Source organism: Salvelinus fontinalis, chromosome 13, assembly GCF_029448725.1.
Source record: "Salvelinus fontinalis isolate EN_2023a chromosome 13, ASM2944872v1, whole genome shotgun sequence".
NCBI classification, from domain to species: Eukaryota; Metazoa; Chordata; class Actinopteri; order Salmoniformes; family Salmonidae; genus Salvelinus; species Salvelinus fontinalis.
Window position 1 is genome coordinate 46,581,704 of NC_074677.1, and position 26,707 is coordinate 46,608,410.

The following is a 26,707-nucleotide window of genomic DNA, read 5'->3' on the forward strand; positions in this document are numbered from 1 at the left end:
TGGTTTTGTGTTTTAGGTTATTGTCCTGCTGAAAGGTGAATTCAGCAGAACAGTGTCCGATGGGAAAAAAAAATTCTGTACAGGCTTCCTTCTTTTCACAGTTTTCTCCTATCACAGACATTAAACTCTGTAACTGTTTTAAAATCACCATTGGCCTCATGGTGAAATCCCTGAGCGGTTTCCTTCCTCTCCGGCAACTGAGTTAGGAAGGACACATGTATCTTTGGAGTGAATGGGTGTACGAAAGTGTAATTAATAACATCACCACGCTCAAAGGGAAATTAAATGGCAGCTTTTTTCCCCCTCCCCCATCTACCAATAGATGCACTTCTTTGCGAGGCAAAGAAAACCTCCCATGTCTTTGTGGTTGAATCTGTGTTTGAAATTCACTGTTCGATTGAGGGGCCTTACAGATAATTGTATGTGTGGGGTACAAAGATGAGGTCGTCATGAAAAAAATCATGTTAAACACTATTAATGCACACAGACTTGTTAAGCAAATTTTGACTCCATTGCCATAACAAAGGGGTTGAATACTTATTGACTCAAGACATTTCAGCCTTTCATTTTGAATCAAATTTTTTTAAATTTCAAAAAACATAATTCCACTTTGACATAGGATATTGTGTGTAGGCCAGTGACCAACAAATATCAACTTAATCCATTCTTAATTCAGGCTGTAATACAAAAAATTTGGAAAAAGTCAAGGGGTGTGAATACTTTCTGAAGGCACTGTACATATTACCTCAACTACTTCGTACCCCTGCACATTGACTTGGTACTAGTCCTCCTTCTATATAGCCTCGTTATTGTTATTTTTGTGTGTATTTTTTTCAGACTTTTTAACTCTGCATGGTTGGGATAAGACTCGTAAGTAAACATTTCACGGTAAAGTCTACACCTCTTGTATTCGGTGCATGTCACAAATACAATATTATTTGATCAATACTACATTCAAATGAAGAACAAGATGGCATAACCATTCATGTTTCTTAAACTAATCTAAATAAAGGACCTTAACTTTGCTCATGATTCAGCATGGTTGAGTTAAGCAGGAATCATTGGTGTTGTGGAGAAGGGTGGTTGGGTAGGTACAGTACCTGTAAATGTCTTGCCACTGATAGCAGTAGTATTCCAAACAGGAATCCATTGTACTGGAAATGAATGTCTGGATGGAAACGCTAAGGACTTGAGAGACTAGCTGGTTAATACCTGTTATGGTAGCTAACAGCATTAAGTGATCCCTATTAACCACTTCGTGACCCGATGAAGATCTTTGTGGATCAAAAAGTAAATTAAGGTGGTAATTCGGAGCAAATTCAGTGTGCAGGCCTTTCTCTTCTTTTCATGTTCATAAGGGCACACCGTTTTAAAACAGGAGTTTTATATGAGTTTCCTATTGGACAGGTCTCGGTAATCCTTCCATGTTTCAGTGTGTTTTCTTTCATTTTGAGGCCTGAAAAACACAACCCAGCTCTCAGAGTAGTGACTGAAGGATACGGTCAACGATGAGGAGGCCAAAGTTCCACAAAAGCAGAGCTGCCAGGATGAAAAATGGATGCCCCAGGAGGTCCTTGGAACCCTTCTCTTCTCTCACACTTCTACAGCATCTGGAGGAAGAGAGAAAAACAGTGGTTATAAATGGGGCACTGAAACATACACTGTACAGTATATACAAAACACAAAAAAGAAACATTAACAAATAAAATCCTTAAAGAGGCAGGGCAGTCAAAAACATTATTTTCCCGTGTGTTAAATATATTTCCACACTCTTAGGTTGGAATAATACTATGCAATCGTGAAAATGATGATGCCCTTTTAGTGTAAGAGCTGTTTGAAAAGTACCTGAAAAGTCAGCTTGTTTTGCATGGGTGGTGTTTTTGCTATAAATTATCAGACCAATAACAAAGAGTGTGCCCTCCTCTCTGCCAATAATGTACAGTTATGAACATAACTACTGTTCCCTGAATGAGGGAACAAGGTATAACATAGTATGGGGAGTCAACGACCAATCACATTCACCTGAAGAACACTAAAACACACCCAATGGGCTAATAAATGCAGAGCCTGCCCTTGCAAGCCCCACCTTCCTAGCTATAACACCAGCGCTCCCATTACTTTCCTCAATTCAGTACTGCTCTTCAGCAAGCCCAAACCACCTGACGGTGCGGCCCAAAATATGTTATACCTCGTTCCCTCCTTCAGGGAACAGTGGGTATATTCATAAACGTTACCTTTCAGTCAGTCCAAAACAACAGAACACCTGTCGTGACTTGGTAAAGCGCACATGCACGCTGCATAGCACCGACCAGAGTCGTTGAACCACAGCAGCCCGAGGCTCAAACCCACAGGAAGCCTGCAGTAGCCTGGGAACTGTGTACCGGTACTCACGCGCTCCCATGACAGCACAAGGCTCAAACCCACAGAGAACTGTGGTAACCAGGATAAAACACTGCCTAACATCGACCACGGCGGCCCAAGTCCATAGACCTTACTGGTTCCAAAAAGGCTTGCACAGAGACCAAAGGAGTCTGGAATGTCAGAACTCACGCAAGGAACTGCAAGTCCAAAACAACATGACACCTGCTGTGACTTGATAATGCGCAACCCCCCTGAAAGTGTATCCGCACCCACGTTGAGAGATCCGGAGGGTGTATGCGCACTGCGCCCTAAGAGCAGGTAATGGGTTAGGAGAGAGACTGCCTGTTGATGTACGCCACCGACGTCGTGCGTCGGTGTGAATAAAAAATATTCTTCAAGCTCTGTCCTATTGGTTGTTGATCATTGCTAGACAACCATTTTCAGGTCTTGTCATAGATTTTAAACTAGATTTAAGTCAAAACTGTAACTCGGCCACTCATAAACATTCACTGTTTTCTTGGTAAGCAACTCCTGTGTAGACTTGGCCTTGTGTTTTATATTATTGTCCTGCTGAAAGGTGAATTTATCTCCCAGTGTCTGGTGGAAAGCAGACAACCAGATTTTCTTCTAGGATTTTTCCTGTGCTTAACTCCATTCCGTTTCTTTTTTATCCTGAAAAACTCCACAGCCCCTAATGATTACAAGCATACAGATAACATGATGTAGCCACCACTATGCTTGAAAATATGGAGAGTGGTACTCAATGTGTTGTATTTTCCCCAAACCTAACACTTTGTATTCAGGACTAAAACTTTTGCAGTATTAATTTAGTGACTTGTTGCAAACAGGATAGAAGATAGTGTCTGATGGATCATATGTATTATGTACAGGCTTCCTTCTTTTCACTCTGTCAATTAGGTTAGCTTTGTGGAGCAACTGCAGTTGTTAATCCATCCTCAGTTCTCCCCTATTCCAGCCATTAAACTCTGTAACTGTTTTAAAGTCACCATTGGCCTCATGGTGAAATCCCTGAGCTGTTTCCTTCCTCTCCGGCAAATGAGTTAAGATGGATGCATGTATCGTTGTAGTGACTGGGTGTATTGATACACCATCCAAAGTGTAATTAATACCAATAGGTGTCCTTCTTTATGAGGCATTGGAGAAACACCCTGGTCTTTGTGGTTGAATCTGTGTTTGATATTCACTGCTTGACTAAGGGACCTTACAGATTGTATGTGTGAGGGTACAGAGATGAGGTAGTCTTTACAAAATCATGTTAAACACTATAATTGCACACAGAGTGAATCCATGCAACTTGTGACTTGTTCCGCAAATTTGTAAAAATGTATAAAAACACTATTCCACTTTGACGCCATGGGGTACTGTGTGTAGGCCAGTGACAAAACATCTACATCTAAGGGCTGTAACACAACAAAATGTGGAATAAGTCAAAAGGTGTGAATACTTTGTGAAGGCGCTGTACGTAAACCAATTGCTGGGACGCACCGACTGTATTAGCCACCGAAGGGTGAGCATTTTGAACATGCACTCCTTGAGGTGCTTGTCCAAACCACGCAAGTCCAGGATGGGACACAGCGTTCCATTGCTGTTTGGAACTCGAAAATACAGGTTGTACCAACCGCTCTGTGCTTCCGACATGGGAACCACCCGAATAGCCCACTTCCAAAGAGAGGAAATCTTCTCTCTCAAAACAGGCGATAGGACACACCCACGGTGACGCCTTGAATGCCCGCCGCTGGGCGGAGCATGCGGTCAACCACCTATATATTGTCATCTGGAGGGGTGGAGCACCACCTTGAGGACTGGGATAATGTGGTTATTTTGTCATGTCCTCACACACCCGCCACTCTTGTGCCTGAAGAGAGTGATTTATGCTCACATATGGGTGATACCATACTTTCGATACCCTCGGACACCATAGGGCCTTGGGTAAAAGGGTTTGGCAGGTGTAGGCCGTCATTGTAAATAAGAATTTGTTCTTAACTGACTTGCCTAGTTAAATTAAAAAAAATATTTAACAAAGCACTGGACTTACTACTGCAAGTCCCTCTGGATAAGAGTATCCACCAAATGAACAAAATGTAAATGTTCAATGTCACCATTGACAGCCATTCTCAGTGGTGCATGACATTGAAGCCCAGCATATGAAAAAGATTGGGGTCCAGATATCATACCCAAGTCGCCTAGTCATAAACCAGAGTTGGACGGGCATGCACATGAATTTTCCTAGAAGGAAGGTGATATTGCACATGGTCCCAACATGACTTGAACGCAGCAAGAAAGCACTGCTACTTATTGTTTTTGCTTCTCCTCGGGAACGAGACTGCATGGACTCCATAGTTGAGACAAATCAAATTGTATTTGTCACATACACGTGTTTAGCAGATGTTATTGAGAGTGTAGCGAAATGCTTGTGCTTCTAGTTCCGACAGGGTAGCATTATCTAACAAGTAATATCTAACAATTCACAACATATACCCAATTCACACAAATCTAAGTAAAAGAATGGAATTAAGAAATTATAAATATATGGACGGGCAATGTCAGAGAGGAATAGACTAAGATACAGTAGATATAATAGAATACAGTATAAACATATGAGATGAGTAATGCAAGATATGTAAACATTAAAGTGATTATTTAAAGTGACTGACTAGTGTTCCATTTATTAAAGTGGCCAAGGACTTCAAGTAAACTCAAAAAAAAGAAACCTCCCTTTTTCAGGACCAAAGATAAAGATAATTCGTAAAAAGATCTTAATTTAATTTAAAACACTGTTTCCCATGCTTGTTCAATGAACCATAAACAATTAATGAACATGCACCTGTGGAACGGTCGTTAAGACACTAACGGCTTACAGACGGTAGGCAATTAAGGTCACAGTTATGAAAACTTAGAACACTAAAAGAGGCCTTTCTACTGACTCTGAAAAACACCAAAAGAAAGATGCCCAGGGTCCCTGCCTTAGGCATGCTGCAAGGATGCATGAGGACTGCAGATGTGGCCAGTGCAATAAATTGCAATGTCCATACTGTGAGACGCCTAAGACAGCGCTACAGGGAGACAGAACGGACAGCTGATCGTCCTCGCAGTGGCAGACCACGTGTAACAACACAGGATCAGTACATCCGAACATCACACCTGCGGGACAGGTACAGGATGACAACAACAACTGCCCAAGTTACACCATGCACAATCCTTCCATCAGTGCTCAGACTGTCCACAATAGGCTGAGAGAGGCTGGACTGAGAGCTTGTAGGCCTGTTGTAAGGCAGGTCCTCACCAGATATCACTGGCAACAACGTCGCCTATGGGCACAAACCCACAATCGCTGGACCAGACAGGACTGGCAAAAAGTGCTCTTCACTGACGAGTCGAGTTGTGTTTTTTTCTCACCAGGGGTGATGGTCGGATTCGTTTATCGTCGAAGGAAAAAACGTTACACCAAGGCCTATACTCTGGAGCAGGATCGATTTGGAGGTGGATCCGTCATGGTCTGGGGCGGTGTGTCACAGCATCATCGGACTGAGCTTGTTGTCATTGTAGGCAATCTAAACGCTGTGCGTTACAGGGAAGACATCCTCCTCCCTCATCTGGTACCCTTCCTGCAGGCTCATCCTGACATGACCCTCCAGCATGACAATGCCACCAGTCGTACTGCTCATTCTGTGCGTGATTTCCTGCAAGACAGGAATGTTAGTGTTCTGCCATGGCCAGCGAAGAGCCCGGATCTCTATCCCATTGAGCACGTCTGGGACCTGTTGGATCGGAGGGTGAGGGCTAGGGCCATTCCCCCCAGAAATGTCTGGAAACTTGCAGGTGCCTTGGCGGAAGAGTGGGATAACATCTCACAGCAAGAACTGGCAAATCTGGTGCAGTCCATGAGGAAATGCACTGCAGTACTTAATGCAGCTGGTGGCCACACCAGATACTGACTGTTACTTTTGATTTTGACACCCCCCCCCCTCCTTTGTTCAGGGACACATTATTTAATTTCTGTTAGTCACATCTGTGGATGTCTCAGTTGTTGAATCTTGTTATGTTCATACAAATTGACAGTAATAGGACGTTGTTCAGAAAGCACTTAATTGTTACCCAGAAATGATAAACACAGCTGCATTATACCTTAAAAGTCTGAGCATGATGACCAATGTAGTACATGTCTATTTATGATACTTTAATACTTAAGGCATCCTCCATGCATAAAACATATTTGCATTTCTTTAGCTTCTCCCTTTCCCCTGGAGAAAACACTCACTCTTTGACAGCGTAAATGAAGACCATGTCCGTCACGATGACAGAGAGCCTCTGGAAAAGGACGGTAGCAGGACTGGTGTAGAGGAGATTCTGAACCACCAGCATCTCCTTGTCAAAGTGCTGAGCCACGTGGGACAGGCCATACTCAAACCAGGCAAACAAAGGAGGGTAGTCCAGGGTCCACTCTGAGGTGTTCTACACAGAAAGACAAACACACAGTCATAAACATTTTGTATTCTATAGGTAAAATTTGACTTCCGACAGGCAATGCTCCCTCTATTTTGTGGGGGCAGTGAGCAAATTTCAGGTCTGATGAGGGCAAACTTGAACATTCTGAAAATTCTGTGCATCTTCCAGCGTGCGTTTACTGTGAACACTGAAGCTGTACCCACTTTACGTTACAGTTTAAGAAAGTGGTCAAGTAGGCTCCTGGGGATGATCATAATGTAGGCCTACCAGAGTGGCCTACCATCTGAAACAATAGAGAAAATGCATTCCATAACATGGAAATAGCTGTTCTATCATTCAGCCTACAATGGTCAATGTATGGTGTTCAATGTAGGCCTACTTTCCATTAAACTTTTGGAAAAAAACATGCAGGGCTTGACATTAAACTGTTTATCCACTTGTCCTTCAGACAAGGAGGTGATTAAAAATGTTGTTGTGTTGTTTAATTCAAGAAACCACTTTACAAAATAAAATGCATTATTCCCATACCATTATTACAGTGAATCAGACAAATGATGCTACCCTCTGCCTATTGGCAAAAAAAAAAAAAGCTCTTTACCCGACTCGCTTTTCAAAGATGTCTAGAAATGTACACATTTTGTGCTCTTGTAAGAAGCAATCACTCCCCCATTGCTTACTACAAATGATCTATAACGGGGCTAATAACTCACTAACTAGCAAAGGATATGAACAAATGTGCACAAGTGGCAACAGGCAGCTCTTGCTTTGATCTCAAAACAAACTAATCTACTCACGACCACTTATGCAGTAAACACATTCCAATTCAAAGTGAATGGCACAGATGCATTATGGCAATGGTCTATTTGCATATAGGCCTACAGCAGCTCTGATTGGTTATGGCGCACTGGTCTATGTAGAGTACAGGCCTGAGTCATGCCTGTCAATGCCATAGAATCCTACTCCAAAGCATTCTGCCTACAACAAAATCTCTTGCTTAGTTAGTTTTGCAGAGTTTCGGTATGTTGCATTATGTTTAAAGTCTGAGCATGATGACCAATGTTGTACATGTCTATGTATGAGACAGTGGCTAATATTGCGTTGATTCCACCACTGCCTACATGTACATAGTACGTCAATTACCTCGACTAATGATATTTTAGAGGTAACATTGCCGACAGGTAGCGTCACTTTTCCCTCAATCTCCATGTGAATTCGTCACGCGCAAAATAATGATTTAGCTACAGGATTTGTAGCTTGAAATAGCACTTAAGGGGTGAGTGACACACTTTTATACATGCATAATACATGATTGGTATGTATTTATTTATTTTACCGTTATTTTACCAGGTAAGTTGACTGAGAACACGTTCTCATTTGCAGCAACGACCTGGGGAATAGTTACAGGGGAGAGGAGGGGGATGAATGAGCCAATTGTAAACTGGGGATTATTAGGTGACCATGATGGTTTGAGGGCCAGATTGGAAATTTAGCCAGGACCACTGGGGTTAACACCCCTACTCTTACGATAAGTGCCATGGGATCTTTAATGACCTCAGAGAGTCAGGACATCCGTTTAACGTTCCATCCGAAAGACGGCACCCTGTATGTACAGTATGTATGTATGTATGTATGTATGTATGTATGTATGTATGCATGTATGTATGTATGCATGCATGCATGTACAAACCTCATGGTACCATTCTGACACAGGAAAGCTGTGAGTGATGGCGAGCCAGTTCCTGTGAACCTCAAAATCTGTGGAATGACTGAAATATCCAGAAAACACTGTCATAGTCAACGACACAACACAATGTACCTCACTGTTAAAAAAAACGTCACACAGATAGTTATAGGACAGTGTAGTTAGGAGGTTTGATGCTCTTATGACATATTTTCCTGGTGAGAATAAATGCCCTAACCACTTATTTATAGTTAGTTATGTGTGTAAACGTGTATGGTTGAATAACTTTTTCAATACAGTGGCAAAGCTGCCAACGCAGATATCAAGCTAACGCTAGCTAGCGACACAACTAGTCAATGAAGTAGAACAGATAACATACGTTGAAATATACATGTTGAGAAATATATTATAAATTATTTGAATGTTTCACTTACTATGCGTTTATCAAAATACATTTCATGAAAGAAACGCCAAGTGCTAATGCAGGAAACCAACTCCAGTCGTCTGCTCTGGGCGCCGCCATGACAGTTTTTGGGGGGGGTTGTAAAAATAAACTTTATTGAGATGTACAGTATTTTGATGTACAGTATCGGTTCTAGACTGTTACGCGGTCCTCCCCGCAATCACATTGTCGAATTAGCACATTCAATTATACAAACAAAGCAAAAGAAGACGAGTAGACATATTGAATTGTTAGCTAGATATGGACCGTCGCCGTGCGGAATGGTCACATGTTGCGCAACGTTGAAGAAAAACTTCGTAAACTGCATTCTTACGTACCATCCGGTGTCATAAACGCTTGCTTGTCCTCTGTGTGTGAGTCGGTGTGGGATAGATATCACACTTTGTACTTCAATATATAGATAACACACGTGTAATACAACTCAGATCGTAAGAGTGTTGGAACTGAAAGAGAATTTGTTGCTCCGTGAGTTTCAAAGTCTTTGTGTCTGGGGCGATGATCAGTGTAAACAGACACTGTGTAACTCTTTTCCGGTCAGTATTCCGGCACTGTCAGAGGCATCCGAACAATGGCACATACAGGGGAACACAGAGTTGGAGAGGTAAGCGTTTTGGTATATTAGTAGTCTTGCAGGTAATTACTCTATACCCGTGTACTAACGCTAATTCAAAGGGGTTGTGTTAAATGCGGAAGACACATTTCAATTTAATGAATGCATTCAGTTGTGCAAGTGACTAGGTATACTCCTTTCCTTCGCTATTAAGCATTGCAGGCCTAACTTTTGTTTACTACACAAGTGGGCACACGTTTATTATCCTTAACAAAACGTGTGTCTGTTTGTTAGCCAATAATTCTCAAATCCACACTGCTCAATGAAGTTGAGTGGCACGGCGTTAAATTAGATTATATTCGTTTTGACGGAGTGTAGCTAGCCTCCCAGCTAGCGCAGTGGATCTGGACCTATTCCGGCTGAGAGTCGGGGCACCCAACTGAGAGTCAGGCTCGGCCGACGTCATGTGGCCCGAAACTGGGCCACTTTAGGCATATTACGTATGGCTAGGATGCGGGGATTGAGCTTCGGCTGATTCCGGTGAGAGTTATTTGGCCCAAATATTACTTGGGGCTCGGGCCGATTGAGGCTACTCAATGGCAGATGATTAAACGGGCTGCTTTATATAATTAACATTTCATTCTTTATTTATTTTTCCATTTTTTTCTCATTGTTTCTGTGATCAAAAAATACAATTAACATTTAAATTAATTTATTTAAGATTCCTGTTTAAGTAGTATAGTATTTTGATACTTTGTGGATGGAGCCTCCAGAGTGGTGCAGCGGTCTAAGACACTGCATCAATGCTTTCGTTAGAGGGCGGATTCAGGGCCAATTCCTCATTGCTATCTGGGCTACCAATGACTACATTGAGTCGTTATTATTCAATGCTTGTAAAACTGCCCATAAATGTTTTTGGTACGATTTTATAAGCAATACAAAACAAACGACAACATCATACATCAACTATCACACCTGCCCAAACCCACTAGCACACACCACACATCTCCAGCCCCCACATCACTTTCCGCCACATGGCCTGAAACTGCACAATTTTGTTTCACTCCATAGCCCACGCACTTTCAATATTTCAAAAATAAATCATAAGATTTTTCCATTGTGTTAATGATGGTGGGTTGATTGATTTCTACGGTTTTAGTATAATTTTTTTCAAGAGAATCGTCCAACCCATTTGGTATTTCACTACACCCCCATAGGCCATGTCTTGAAATATGCAGACAGTAAGTTTACATAGTAATACTTCTGACAGCCAACTTTCTAGCTCCGTCTACAACATCCAGACTTTATGTACCTCATTTTCAACAGAAATATGGGTGTGGTCTGTTCCGTTTTTTTAAATGGGGGACTTAAGCACTTCCGGCCAATAGTTCGCAGCTAGCTAGCTCACTATTTTTTTTAAAATCTTTATTTAACCAGGTAGGCTAGTTGAGAACCAGTTCTCATTCGCAACTGCGACCTGGCCAAGATAAAGCAAATCGCTTCCGCTTCTCACAACTTCCCAAACATGGATTCATGCAAAACTGGCATTTTATGTTCGGTAAGGGGATTCCACAATAACTGGCATAAATGGAAGCTGTTCATGGAGGAGTGTTTTGACCACCAGTTTTTTTTTAGTGCAGTTGTTAGGTGCCTTTTGATTTGCACCCACCTCCTAAGAAGGATGAGTCTCTTTGGCTCAAAGCATTGAACTTGAAGAAACCACCAAACTGACCCAACGTTTGATCCTATCACTTCGTGGACAAGAGGCCAACTGAAGAGCATCCCTTCTATGAGAAGCGGCTGGGCTATGATACTCCAGTACAGACCGGAAGGTGACATCTCATCAGGTCATCAACACATACAGGTAGTTGTTAGCTAGCTATTGTCACATATGGGATGTCCTGAATCAAGCAGAAGTTAGCTAACTTAACTAGCAAGCTTAGCTAACTATGTTAAGACTCCTAAGTCTTAACATACTGTAGCTATATAATTGTTGCCTAGCTAACTCACTTAGCTAGCTAGCTTGAGGGCAGTCCAACTGATAGTGTTGCTAGCTTACTAGCCTAGCTAGTTAAAAAAAAAATATATATATATATATTTAACCAGGTAGGCTAGTTGAGAACAGTTTGTCTAACTAACATAGTTAGTCCCTATATTGTTAGCTATCCAACAACTTCTGTCTGACAATGTCTCCCCATGCCATGATTATCCCCATCCTTGCTGGCATGCCACTGGTGATGCTCATGAAATGTCTGTAACTACCTAAATTATTAAACATTATCTCAAGTCTTTTCTTTTTTTAACCTAACCCATGACCAATAGGCTGTCTGTGTATTTTATTTTGTTAAACTTGTAGTCTCTTGTTTGTTTTTTTTGACAGGTGAAGACAACTCTGGTCATGCAGAGTCTCTGATCTGAGTGTGCCAATGCCACCGCAGTGTAAAGATGCTGATACTCAATGGGAAGTTCCAGCACTGACTGATCACAGCTAAGTGTCAACAGAACAAGTCAACAAGCCCACCTGCCATAAACAAACCCAATGTGGTGGTGCAGAGCCATTGACCCATACCATCCTGAAGAATGACACTAGCTCAGTGTTGTATACTGGCCATCCTTTTAGTGTTTTCTTTGACCATGTAGCATTTCTGCAGAGTGCATATCACTGATCAAATACTGATAACCTTGATGAAGCTGAAGCTGAATCTACTCCAGGGTGATCTTGCTGAACGCTTTGTTGTGTCCCAGGGAGTAGTGAGCAGAATCCTTTCCTACTGGATTGACACAATGGAGGAGCACATGAGGATCTACATTCCATGGCTGCCGAGGGAGACGATTCAGAACACAATGCCTTAGTGCTTCCAAAGAGAAGTTCCCCAACACCACTTGCATCATCGACTGCTCTGAAACCACTCTTCAGAAAGCACACAATATTGATTCCAGAGGGAAGTCATACAGCCACTATTAGTCCAGCAATACTCTCCAGTATTTTGGTGGCCATTGCTCCATGTTAGTTTCTCCTGCATATGGAGGCAGATGCAGTGACAGTTCATCACCTAAAACTCTGGCTTCCTGGAATACCTTAGGCCTGGCGAGGAAGTTGTGACAGACAGGGGCTTCCTTGCCATACCAGCCTTCACTCAGAAAGGAAGCCACAAGCACGAGAAGGATAGCTAATGTGCATATTCATGTTAAGAGTTATCAGACAACTCAAGGTGTTCAAAATCCTCTTCCAGACTCTTCTCATCAACCTGACACACAAAATGGACAAAGTCCTCAGAATCTGTAGAGCACTTGTTAACATTCAGGGTGAGATCATCCATGAGGATGCAGAGTGAGCAGGGAATGTTCATACATCTGAAATGTAACTTTATACACTATAATTTCATCCACATGAGATACTGTGTGTGCAGTGCATTTGGAAAGTATTTAGACCCTTTGACATTTTCCACATTTTGTTATAGCCTTATTTTAAATTGATAAAATGTTTTTCCTCTCTCGATCTACACACAATAGCCCACAATGACCAAGCAAAAACAAGTTGTATACGTTTTTGCAAATGTATACAAAAACAACTGAAATATCACATTTACATAAGTATTCAGACACTTTACTCAGTACTTTGTTGAAGCACCTTTGGCAGCAATTACAGCCTCAAGTCTTCTTGGGTATGACGCTACAGGCTTGGCACACTACTATTTGGGGAGTTTCTCACATTCTTCTCTGCAAATCCTTTCAAGTTCTGTCAGGTTGAATGGGGGATGTCGCTGCACCCCTATTTTCAGGTCTCTAGAGATGTTCCATCGGGTTCAAGTCCGGGCTCAGGCTGGGCCACTCAAGGATATTCAGAGACTTGTCCCGAAGCCAATCCTGTTGGAATGTGAACCTTCGCCGCAGTCCGAGGTCCTGAGCGCTCTGGAGCAAGTTTTCATCAAGGATCTCTGACTAGTCTCCCAGTCCATGCTGCTGAAAAACAGCCCCACAGCATGATGCTGCCACCACCATGCTTCACCGCAGGGATGGTGCCAGGTTTCCTCCAGATGTGACTCTTGGCATTCAGGCCAAATAGTTAAAATCTTGGTTTCATTAGACCAGAGAATCTTGTTTTTCATGGTCTGAGAGTCTTTAGGTACCTTTTGGAATTCTCTAAGCGGGCTGTCATGTGCCTTTTACTAAGGAGTGGCTTCCGTCTGGCCGCTATACCATAAAAGCCTGATTACTGGAGTGCTGCAGAGATGGTTGTCCTTCTAGAAGGTTCTCCCATCTCCACAGAGGAACTCTGGAGCTCTATCAGAGTGACCATCCTGCTCTTGGTCACCTCCCTGACCAAGGCCCTTCTCCACCGATTGCTCAGTTTGCCAGGCAGCCAGCTCTAGGAAGAGTCTTGGTCTTTCCAAACTTCCATTTAAAAATGGAGGTTACTGTGTTCTTGGGGACCTTCAATGCTGCATACATTTTTTGGTACCCTTCCTCGGATCTGTGCCTCGACACAATCCTGTCTCGGAGTTCTACGGTTTTTGTTCTGACATGCACTGTCAACTGTGGGACCTTATAGAGAGGTGTGTGCCCTTCCAAATCATGTGTAATAAATTGAATTTACCACAGGTGGACTCCAATCAAGTTGTAAAAACATCTCAAGGATGATCAATGGAAACATTGAGCTCAGGTGCATCCTTTCAAGTCTCATAGCAAAGGGTTTGAATACTTATGTAAATAAGGTATTTCTAGATTATTTTTAATAAATTAGTAAACATTTTTAAAACTGTTTTCGCTTTGTCATTATGGGGTATTGTGTGTAGATTGATGAGAAAAAATATATTATCCATTTTAGAATAAGGCTGTAACCGAGCAAAATGTGGAAGGGAAGGGGTTTGAAAATGTTCCCGAAAGCAGTGTATATGGTTTACTATTTAATCTGAATAATCTGAAATGTACTGTAATTTTGCATGTTTCTGATAATTAATTACAGGCATCCACTAGGTGGCGCTCTCATGCCCTAAATATATTTACAATACATTTTCTTCAACACCAACATGTCTCTAACAGACCAAGAGGGAAGACAACTGTTTATAAAGTGAACACACTGTTTTCTTAATTTGTGCACTTGAAACCCAAAACCAGAATCAAACAGAAAACACATTTGAAACCCTTCGACATGCCTCCTTGTCCTTCATTTCAAAAGGTTAAGTATCAAAGAAAATGTCAACAGTGAAATTTCAGTGTTTTTCTTAACACCATCATTTTCCAAGTGTAAGATCAGTTACGGTATGTTTGCATAATAAGTTAATGAAGTGTCATTATGAAAAGAGCTATACAAGGTACAATACAAATATGTTCATAAAGCATAAGGAGTTATCCTTAGGCATTAGATAAACATGTATGAAGAGCTGTACAAGACAAAAAAAACACCAAGAATTATGCAAATATAATCAGGTAAATATGCATATGAAGAGAGCTGTGAAGAAAAAATCAAACGGCACATCAATAACAACCTGTTCGGATGGAGCCAGACAAGCAGTTTATCTCACCAGTCCTGTGCAGAACATGCCCATTTGTAATACCCAGAACATGCTCATGTAATACCCAAGGGCTCCATTAGGTTGCAGCTGAGGAACCCCATCCATCACATCTGGTAGTTAGCCAGAGAACAGTTTAGTCAGAGACTCACACTTCTTACTCAGAACATGACATTTGATTTCTAGAAGTTCTTGAGAGTTTAACATTATCTGGGCTTGCAGAAAGCCATGGCTCCTTGACACTCACTACTGTGCCTCTACTCTCCTGACTAAACCCACAACTCTCCATCCATGTGTATGCCACCTGCTTGTTCTCCTTACCATATGTGATTGCTGAGTTCCCATGGAACCTGGGGAAGAGATGCTCCCACACAAAGTTGTCTGGATTTGTTGAGGTGCGCACAGGAACCTTTGACTACCACGCATGGGAGGCACTCTGTGCTTTAGTGAACTCCTAAAGGCTGGCACATTTACACTCCTCCAGCTTAACATCAATGTCATAAAATGACAAGCATTTCTGACACTGCATGTTGATGCTGTGTTCACCATGAGGCTGCTGGAGCTGTGTGGCTGTTGCTGGAACTTGATGACTGTTTGGTTTAGCATTGATACACTTGTGCAGAATGCACCCCACTGGAACATTGGCCCTTCCAAACTCTTTTTAAGTATGTTGTGTGAGTGGTACACCGGTTGTATGTAGAGATGGAGAGTGCTGTCAGAGAACTTGTCAGTTGGTTTGTGACGTTTTGCCACAGATCTCGCTCAACCTTTTTGAGGATAGATTTGGCTGCGTCGCCGAGTTCCACTGCCATTGCTCATTTGTGCAGGACACCCCTGTCAATCCTCCATTCACAGCATTCTGCACCTTCAACAAACTACTGTTAGAATAATTAATTACAGAACAGAACACTAGTTTACATGGTGTTCACGGTTGACTAGGTTTAGGTTGTTGGTAATTTCCTATTTGATTGTAAAATTCACCTTGCTTCTGTACCTACTTCATTGCCTTTCGAGATTAGAATGAGCCATTGAAATCAAGAACCGTGTGTGCATGTTGTAATTTTTAACGTTATCAGTTCTGGTCAGTGATACGGTATCATCACATTTAGCGAGCTAACTAGCTAACATCAAACTTATCATTCAAAGAAAGGGCAATTATTGATAAACAAAAGCCAGTGAGTTAGCTACCTTCCATAGTATTGCAGCCGCATGATTGCAAGACTTTCCCTGCCCTGCAACACAAGAATACCCCGCAGTCTCCACCGTACCGACAGATTATACAAGAATACAGGCAAAATTATGGTGTGTTTCGCTCTGACTGGGCTGGACATCTGCTTTGAGGAACACCCATGTTGTCATCCTAAAGACAGTGAATTAACACCCGCCCAACTTTCCTGCTGTGGAGGTATTGATATGCCTCTGTGCTTTTGTAGTTCCTCATTTCTGACCCATCCACACCAATAGACAAAACAAAATAATTGAAGTTGTCTGCGTAGGTGATAGCATTTTTTTTTCATATCGTTATCTCACTCTTAAATAATCAGCAGATGTGGCACAGACTTGCCACTCGACGTTTAATGTTTTTCTTGGTATGATCCCACGACATTTTGAGCTAGCTAGGTAACGTTCGCAAAACGGAAAGAACGCCACAACGGAAGTTCTCCACAAAACAGAACGTCCAGACATTGTTTTGTTTCCGGGTTCTTAAATAAAGTGAAAAACATTCCCAGAAAGCATGAATTATTGAGTCATGACAGTAGCGGTGCGTAGGTCAAATCTATGGGGAAGCCAAGCCAGGTAAAACCTTTTTTACAATTTATATTGTGATAATTGTGTTTTCTCTATAATCCATTAGAAATGCATTTATACGGCACCATGGTAGCCGATATAAGACCAATAAGCCATAGCCTACATAATTTACAGACAGTTCCAAAGTACAAGTGTCACAGTGGTGGCAAAAATTCAACAACATACGTTTGTGTTTCATCACAGTTAATACAACTGGAGAGTATCATCTGTCCTATTTAAGTACACAAAGAAAATATTGCATGCAACAAACAGTTACATGACCTACACAGCATGGTCAAATGCAAGTTAAAGTTAGTTGGCAAAGTTAATTTCACTATTGGTTTGCCTAAGTTATAACATCCTTACTGAAATGTTTCTGAAGCAGCAAGATTAGTCTAATGGGAAATGCAACCGCAATGCACTTCAACATGTTGTAGGCTAATTATAGGGAGAAGTCCCTGTTCAGGTCCTTTTTCACAAGTGATTGCAGCAGCTCACCTGGTGATTTGTAGGAGGCATCAGCATGGATTATCTGCAGCACACTTTCCAACCTCTTGTTGTCAAAAAAGGGTACGTCTGGAACAGCGGTGTGAGTTCTGTCAGGAAACCCCTCTTGCTTTGAGTACTCGGGAAATGAACCATGATCAAGAACACGTACGAAGTTGAGGCTCTTCATGTCAGCAAACCTCTGGTTATATGTAGTATCTGTCCAGGAGGCCATATCAAGAAGCTGATTAAACAGTATGATGTGCACAGGTGTACCTTGTGCTGGGGACAATAAAAAGCCACTCTAAAATGTGCAGTTTTGTCATGCAAAACAATGTGACAGATATCTCAAGTTTTGAGGGAGTGTTCAATTGGCATGCTGACTGCAGGAATGTCCACCAGAGCTGTTGCCAGATAATTTAATGTTCATTGCTCTACCATAAGCTGCCTCTGTCATTTTGGAGAATTTGGCAGTATGTCCAACCAACCTCACAACCGCAGACCACGCGTATGGTGTTGTGTGGCCGAGTGGGTTTGCTGACGTCAACGTTGTGACCAGAGTGCCCAATGGTGGTGGTAGGGCTATGGGATGGGCAGACATAAGCTACGGACAATGAACACAATTGCATTTTATCGATTTGAATGCACAGGGATACCGTGACGAGACTGAGGCCCATTGACGTGCCAGTCATCCGCAGCCATCACCTCATGTTTCAGCATGATAATGCATGTCCCCATGTCGCAAGGATCTGTACACAATTCCTGGAAGAGTCCCAGTTCTTCCATGGCCTGCATACTCACCAGATGTGTCACCCTTTGAGCATGTTTGGGATGCTCTGAATCGACGTGTATGACAACCGTGTTCCAGTTCCTGCCAATATCCAGCAGCTTCGCACAGAGGAGTGGGACAACATTCCACAGGCCACAATCAATAGTCTGATCAACTCTATGCGAAAGAGATGTATCACACTGCATGAGTCAAATGGTGGTCACACCAGATACTGACTGGTTTTCTGATCCACGCCCCTACTTTTTTTTTTAAGTATCTGTGACCAACAGATGCATATCTGTATTTCCAGTCTTGTGAAATCCATAGATAAGGGCCTAATGAATTTATAAAACATTTCTGATGACCTAATATGAACTGTAACTCAATCTTCAAAATTGTTGCATTTTGCATTTATGTTTTTCTTCAGTATAACACCCTTATCCTTGACATAGCGTGCTATGAATGTCAATTGACATTTGCAGGATATGTCTGTGGTGTCATCCACCTGGACTGCAATGTAGGGTGCTGAACTGATCTCACTGTCAACAGGGTAGGTTACTTTTTAAATGTAATCCGTTAGTTACCGGTCTAAAATTGTAATCAGTAATGTAATTTTTGGATTACCTAAACTCAGTAACGTAATCTGATTACTTTGTTTCTTTTGGATTACTTCACCCGTAAAACATAGAATAAAATAAAATTACCAATTTAACATTTATTGCAGAACCACATTAGAACATCACAAAACATTGACACAAATGTATTTAAGCCCTGTATACCTGCCTCTCTTGTCCATTTACACTTATATGATCTGATCAGTCACAGTCACATCTTTTAATCGTGTACACCTGTCTAAAAATGTGGGCACAAACACAATGTGCAGGACAAAGTATACATGTTAAAACCAGGTATAAGTAAGGGATTAAGTAACATGGATGGTGCTAAACACTTATCCCACGGGACACCAGTACAAAGTGGTATGAAAATGTATGCACTCACTACTTACTGTAAGTCGCTCTGGAGAAGTGTCTGCTAAATGACTAAAATGAGAAATAGAAATATGTCTTCTTTTTTTTTTTTTTTTTTTTTTTACACATTTAGTCCAAGTTTAAGCAAAAAAAGTGGAGCAATAAACCAACATATCAGACATGGCATTGCAGTAGGCCTATTCTGAAGCTAGCCTACTCAGATGATTGAAGGCAGAAATTGCTGTTGTATCGCAGCAAGAGGACATGCTCTAGATGAGCATCAGGCATCCTGTTTCGACGAGGGGTAAACAGCTTTCCACCATAGCTGAAAAGACGCTCAACTGGGGCACTGGAGTGTTGTACTTCAGAAACAAGTTCTGGACTATGGGAAACGATTTCAAGGAGTCCAAAGACTTGTCACACATGGAATAGTTACTTTCATGCTTGCAATGTCCTCTATTGCCTCAAGCTAATGTGGATCTCTGTGCTTTGTTCCAAATGCTGGAACATTTTGACATTGCAGTTCTGTACAATTTTCGTTGCGCCACACCTGCCATCCTTACCTCCAAGTGTTTAATCGGGTTCGAAGTCGAGTCTCTGGATGTCACGGCCGGTTGTGATACAGTCTGGATTCGAACCAGGGTGTTTGTAGTGACGCCTCTAGCACTTAGATGCAGTGCCTTAGACCACTGCGCCACTCGGGAGCCCAGACTAGTTTTTCATGACTGCCGTTGTGCTGTAGAATTAGTTAATTTAGTTTCTTATATGAAATTCTATACATTATGTTATATTGGATTAAGTATACGTTTTTGTTATCTGTAATTGTCAGTTGGATATGCTCTCTGCAAGGTTTTGTATATCTTCCCTATCATATGAACATCCTTTTCTGACTCAAATAAGATTCCCTCACATGCTGACCATACCGGCCGCGTTGCGTTTTCTAGCATTGCAAAATGTTATTCGATCATTTCATCCAAACTGCTTATGCGTCAACGAGAACTTGGTCTGCTTTAGGCGCTACAAGTCCTGGCTTTACCATCTTCTCGTTGCTTTTTAGGAGCATATACCAACGTGGGTGATTGAAAGATGAAAGACTTAGTTGCAGTAACACACCTTAAAGTTTGTTGTCAACCGCCATGTAAAGTCCACGGGAGAAAAATAACTAGGTGAGATTACTAGAAACTAACTATGTTTCCCTTTTTATCTATGGATTAATTGTCATAGTAGAGAGCACATGATTTTGTGTGACTCAAAATGGGTCAAAATTCTACAAAGATCCAGCAAAAAAAAGGACCTTGTACATTTCAGGTAAAATAACAACCCAATGTTTATATTCCAGAACAAATTAACTAGCAACAGCAAGCTAGTTAGCTAGCTAAATGACCATGAATGTTTCATGTTTGTTTCGACCTGGCCCCAAATTAATAAAGTTGGTTCAGAATTCGTTTTGATATTTCAACCTGTGTCCTGATCGCATCTGGTGGGGATAGACAAACTCACCATGCGCACAATGGCGCACACGCGGAGCCGGTTTGGTCATAATGTCAAGGTTGCTCTTCAAAATTGTGTGATAAGTAACTTTTAAATTAATATTAAATTAATTAACTGACTATATTTGTCAGTCCAAAATTACTTTTTAATTCTGTAATCGAAATAGATGTATTTCCTGTTAAAGTTATTTACAGTTTTCTATGCCTTTAGTTTTCCACGTGGCCCAATTTATCGGTGAATTTTGAAACGCAATCCAAGTATTGTTCCATAAGATTGTGTTAGGAAGTGATATTGGTTCTTGTAGAATATGTTTCATTTTCTTCCATTTTGTTAGTGTTCTTAACTATGAAGTTGTTAATGTTCTTAGTTTTATTCTTTTTAAATAGACACGTAAAAAATCTGTACATTCTTTCATGTGTACCTTTGTACCTATATTTGTCCTGTGTAACTGCATTTATTTTCTTTGGGTACTGCAATTCGTCGTTTTTTCTCTCACAAAAATAGCATTTTACGTGAACTCCACCAAGGGAGACGTTGTTTGTTAACGCAGAAGGAGCAGCCCTCTCATTGCACGCCGCAATTTGACAGAGGTCACATAGAATTAAGTTAAAAAACTACGGATTGCGGCATCCAAAGAAAAGAACGCAGTTACACAGGACAAGCGTAGGTACAAGGTACACATGACAGAATGGACATTTTTACAAGTTTCGACTGATACTGACTTGATGTAGTCGGAGGTAGGCTACACTCCTCAAAGTCATCACCTCGCCACTCAACTCCATCTGTCTGTCTGTACAGAGTTCCACGTTGCAACACCTGCAGCAGCAGCGTACGACCTGAGGAAAGTGGAGCTGACCCCTCTGGAACAGAGGAAACTGACTTTTGACTCTCATGCCATGGTCATTGAGCTGGAGAGCAATGGTGGGTGCATCATTTTGGACTTGGATCTGTAATTCTTCTTCTGTGTTGCCTTTTCTGAAATCTATTCTGAAGTGTAAGTCACATCCAGACCAGGATAGGCAAATAAGGTGATAATTGATCCACATTGTAATAAAGAAACTGGACACTGTTGTAATGCTGAAGATCAAATCTTTAATGATTTCTCTATTTTCAGGCTTTGAAAAGTGTCAAGCAGAAATCATAGTAGCAGCTCTGGTGACTCTGACAACAGCCAACATGGACATAGTGTACAAAGACATGGTGACTGGAGCACACCAGGTACCACACACACACACACACACACACCAGATACCACACACACACACACACACCAGATACCACACACACACACACACCAGGTACCCCACACTCACAGGACACCAGGTACCCCACACAGCACACCAGGTACCACACTCACACACTCACAGCACACCAGGTACCACACTCACAGCAGCCCAGGTACCACACACACAAGGTACAAAACACAGCGCACCAGGTACCCCACACACACACACACACACACACCAAACTGACAGCAGTCTAGGTACCACACACACCACTCACAGCAGCCCAGTTACCACACTCACACCAGGTACCACACCAGGTACCACACTCATATCATCCCAGTTACCACACTCACAGCAGCCCAGGTACCACACACACACCTCACTCATATCAGCCCAGGTACCACACTCACAGCAGCCCAGGTACCACACACACACCACACTCATATCAGCCCAGGTACCACACTCACAGCAGCCCAGGTACCACACACACACCACACTCACAGCACACCAGTTACCACACTCACAGCACACCAGTTACCACACGCACACACCACACCAGTTACCACATGCACACACCACACCAGTTACCACACTCACAGCAACCCACGTACAACACACCCCACACTCACTGCAGCCCAGGTACCACACACACCACACTCACAGGAGCCCAGGTACCCCACACTCATATCAGCCCAGGTACCACACTCAAAGCAAACCAGGTACCACACACACACCACACACAGCAGCCCAGTTACCACACTCACAGCAGCCCAGGTACCACACTCAAAGCAAACCAGGTACCACACACACCACACACAGCAGCCCAGTTACCACACTCACAGCAGCCCAGGTACCACACCAGGTACCACACTTCACAGCACACCAGGTACCACACACACCCACAGCATCCCGCTTGCTACCCAAGCTAAAGAAGACCAGGCTATCGCTTACACTTGTGACTGCTGGTATGTATGCCAGTGTGTGCTTCAGTTACACCCATGGAATTGCAATACTCTGAACCTTCACCCCCATATTACACCCTCTTTCAACCACTCTCTTGTAGGTCGTTCTGTTGTAAGACACCCTCCGCCCCCCTTCTCTCCTGTGTATCGTGTTTAGGAGATTGCGCTGCAGCAGATCATGGCTCACCTGGACTCCATCAGGAAAGACATGGTGATCCTGGAGAAGAGTGAGTTTGCCAACCTGCGCTCGGAGAACGCCGTACGTACATAAACCCTTTCCTCCTCCACACAATCACTGCCCGTCTATCTCTCCTAAGCTAACAGGAGCACTAGGGATCTATAATAATAATTATAATAATATATGCATTCTACATAAACCTGTGTATGTCTCTCTGCAGAAAATGAAGACAGAGTTGGATCAGATAAGGAACAGGCTGATGGTGAGAAGTGATAAGAGATCCCAAAAAAAAATACTACTATTATAAATATGTGTGTTTATATTGATGAACATATTACCTTTCTATACAGAACATATGCCCTGGCTGACTCAGCAAGTAGAGTTCTTGGGGTAGTTATAGTAAAAACTAAAACAATCAAAGGTATTGGTTATGCTACGTATTCCAAACTGTATCAGACATGCGTGTGTCCTGTTCTGGACTATTCAGCAGGAGTGTGGGGTGCTAAGAGGTATTTTAGAAACAAACATGCCCATAACAGAGCAGTACGTTACTTTTTAGGTGTCCACAAGTTTTGTACCTATACTTGCAATAACTGGGGACTACTTCTTGAAACAGGTTGGTATTGTGGTGAAATGGAAGAGGAAAGACTATGTAACTATTGTGACCTTGAAGAAATAGAGAATGAAACTCATTTTATCCTCTATTGCCCTTTCTACCACAACATACACTTGCTCTTATTCCAGAAAGACCACCAGATATACCCTGGCATTATGTGGCTGAGCGATAAGGAGAAACTGAAATGTTTTTTTATTCATTGTATATATCCGTTTGCGAAATATTTAGATAATGCCTGGAATAAAAGAAAAAAGGGCTACTGATAATTCAATTATAAAAAATATTTAGCTTGGCACGTGTGTATGTAGATTGTGTATAGGCTTGTCTCCCACATGAATCTTCTCTTTGTGCCAGACTGGGTTCAAATGCCTTCTGTTTCTTTTTTATGTATTTATTTATCTCTATATGTTATGTATGTACACTACCGTTCAAAAGTTTAGGGTCACTTAGAAATGTCCTTGTTTTTAAAAGAAAAGCACATTTTTGGTCCATTAAAATAACATCCGGGATGCTGGCCTTCTAGGCAGAGTTGCAGAGAAAAAGCCATATCTCAGACTGGCCAATAAAAAGAAAAGATTAAGATGGGCAAAAGAACACAGACACTGGACAGAGGAACTCTACCTAGAAGACCAGCATCCCAGGGTTGCCTCTTCACTGTTGAGACTGGTGTTTTGCGGGTACTATTTAATGAAGCTGCCAGTTGTGGGACTTGTGAGGTGTCTGTTTCGCATGGGATGGCCTTCATTTCTCAGAACAAGAATAGACTGATGAGTTTCAGAAGAAAGTTCTTTGTTTCTGGCCATTTTGAGGTAATCGAACCCACAAATGCTGATGCTCCAGATACTCAACTAATCTAAAGATGGCCAGTTTTATTGCTTATTTAAATCAGAACAACAGTTTTCAGCTGTGCTAACATAACAAAAAATTGCAAACGGCTTTTCTAATGATCAATTAGTCTTTTAAAAGAATAAACCTGGATTAGCTAACACAACGTGCCATTGTAACACAGGAGTGATGGTTGCTGATAATGGGCCTATGTAGATATTCCATTAGAAATCTGCCGTTTCCAGCTACAATAGTAATTTACAACATTAACAATGTCTACACTGTATTTCTGATCAATTTGATGTTAGTTTAATGGACAAGAAAAGTACTTTTCTTTCAAAAACAAGGACATATCTAAGTGACCCCAAACTTTTGAACGGTTGTGTGTGTGTGTATTGTTTTACTGCTCTATGTATATATTTGTTTGGATAACCTTATTTACTCTTATGTATTGCTTTTTACCTTACATTTTTCTCTCTCTATGTGACGCGCAATGAATTATTGTAGTGTTTGTTTATGTGTCACCAATTGGTGATTTGACATAAATAATGTAATTTATTCATTCACTATATCATTACTGTATGTTATATTTGTAATTCTGAGTTATCATTTCATTTGTTTATTGGTAAACTATAACTGTTATGAATCATGTAATAGTTTATCAGTTATCTCTGTGGTGCTATCAGATAGCTCAGTGGTTTCGCACTCAGTACATCATGTGACTTGTGTGGACACATCCAAAATGGCACCCTATTCCCTACATAGTGCACTGCTTTTGGGCCCTGGTCAAACGTAGTGCACTATAAAAGAGCATAAGTTGCCATTTGGGATGCAAACAATAACTAACCCTAACCCTTCTGTTTCCGGTTTTCACTTCAGGAGGAGAGTAAGAAGGTCCGAGCTGAGGCCAAGCTGGACATCAACCTGGAGAGGAGCAGGGTCACTGACATGGTGTGTGCGTGCGCATACGCGTGTGATTGATTATTACTCCTGAGACCTTGAATTGACATTCTGCCACATGCTTTCTCTTTCTCACTGGGCATCTGTCTCTTTGTTTCTCTATCAGTTTACTGAGCAGGAGAAGAAACTTATGGAGAACAGCACAGAGTTCCACAATAAGGTAAAATGCCATCTTGTCCATGATGATATTTCTATACTCCCACCACAGGCTATAACAGCTGCATTTCTTTATGGGGCGGATTCCCAGAAACAGATTAAGCCTAGTCCTGTATTAAAAAGCACATTTTAGTCCAGGACTAGGCTTATACCATGTCTGCAAAACCAGCCATATGAGTATAGTAATATGATTCCCTATGTTAATGTTCTCCTCAGAACGCAGTCATTGACCACGAAACGATGGAGACGACTAAAAAGATTGATCTAGAGGTGGCCTCCCTGAAAACTCTACTGGAGTCGCTGAAGCTGGAGACCATCCGCTACCTTGCAGGTACGGTGTGTGTGTGCGTTTGTATGCCAAATCAAATGTTATAAGTCACATGCTTCGTATGCAACAGGTCTAGACTAACAGTGAAATGCTTACTCACGGGTCCTTTTCCCACGATGCAGAGTTAAAGATATGTGCTTGTGTGTGTGTTTGTTGACACATTTCTGTATATTCAACTATTCTTTGAAATATAGTATGAATTTAAGTGGGATCATGATATACCCCCCTCTGCTTTTCTTTTTGGTAGCATCTGTTTTCGCCTGCCTAGCGATTGCCTTGGGATTTTACCGCCTTTGGAAGTGACCATCTCTGCTGTGGGGGTTTGATTACATTGTACATAGATCCCACTGGGTGCACACTGGTTAAATCAACGTTGGTTTCATGTAATTTCAGTTTCTACTTTTATGTATTACTACTTTTAAATGGCAATGTATTACTACTTTTAAATGGTACACGGAGAGCTAAGACTACGGCCAAGCATGGGTCGTTAAATCAATCAATTAGTCAACCTATTAAACAATAAAGTCAATCAGATATTTTGAACATAAATGTTGAGTGATACAATGTATAATAAACCTATTTATAGGCACTATATCTATAGGTTATACAAATGGCTCAATACTTCCAAGAACTGTATTTGGATATGGATTCCACATGACTTGGAAATAAACAACTTTTCTCACTGAACCACATTTTATTGAATACTTAAATCATTGTCCATTCCTGATTTTGATTTCAGTTCATCTTTAATTTCCAAGCAGCCGATAGTGATGCAACAGACTAACACGGAACCCAAACCGGCTGAGCACGTGCGCTATCGTGCATACATTTATTTTGTCCCCCTACACCAAATGCAATCACCACACGCAGGTTAAAATATCAAAACAAACTCTGAACCAATGACGACATAAATTTGGGG

At 41.7% G+C, this 26,707-nt stretch overlaps 2 protein-coding genes across 5 annotated transcripts in view; one reads left to right on the forward strand and one right to left on the reverse strand.

Moving 5' to 3' along the window:
- The window catches only part of alg8 (ALG8 alpha-1,3-glucosyltransferase), a 27,639-nt gene extending 18,503 nt beyond the window's left edge, over window positions 1-9,136 (reverse strand). For both annotated transcript variants that reach the window (XM_055943049.1, XM_055943048.1), the window contains exons 1-5: window positions 8,944-9,136; window positions 8,516-8,594; window positions 6,641-6,834; window positions 1,501-1,610; window positions 1,101-1,168 (exon numbers count right to left, since the gene is read on the reverse strand). In XM_055943049.1, coding sequence (XP_055799024.1) covers window positions 1,101-1,168; window positions 1,501-1,610; window positions 6,641-6,834; window positions 8,516-8,594; window positions 8,944-9,032 — 540 coding nt within the window. In that variant the 5' untranslated portion in view covers window positions 9,033-9,136. The remainder of the gene's footprint in view (window positions 1-1,100; window positions 1,169-1,500; window positions 1,611-6,640; window positions 6,835-8,515; window positions 8,595-8,943) is intronic.
- On the forward strand, window positions 9,083-26,475 carry ccdc90b (coiled-coil domain containing 90B). 3 transcript variants are annotated; one of them, XM_055943050.1, is made up of 9 exons: window positions 9,083-9,573; window positions 21,336-21,458; window positions 21,652-21,755; window positions 22,883-22,984; window positions 23,124-23,165; window positions 25,224-25,295; window positions 25,411-25,464; window positions 25,677-25,791; window positions 26,036-26,475. In XM_055943050.1, exons 1-9 carry the CDS (start codon window positions 9,468-9,470, stop codon window positions 26,089-26,091), a joined length of 774 nt encoding a protein of 257 aa, XP_055799025.1. In that variant the 5' UTR covers window positions 9,083-9,467; the 3' UTR covers window positions 26,092-26,475. The 3 variants fall into 3 exon arrangements, with proteins under 3 accessions (XP_055799025.1, XP_055799027.1, XP_055799028.1); XM_055943052.1 differs by lacking the exon at window positions 9,083-9,573 and adding an exon at window positions 16,684-16,832; XM_055943053.1 differs by lacking the exons at window positions 9,083-9,573; window positions 21,336-21,458 and having other exon boundaries at window positions 21,668-21,755; window positions 22,827-22,984.
- Window positions 26,476-26,707: the final 232 nt, after the last annotated feature.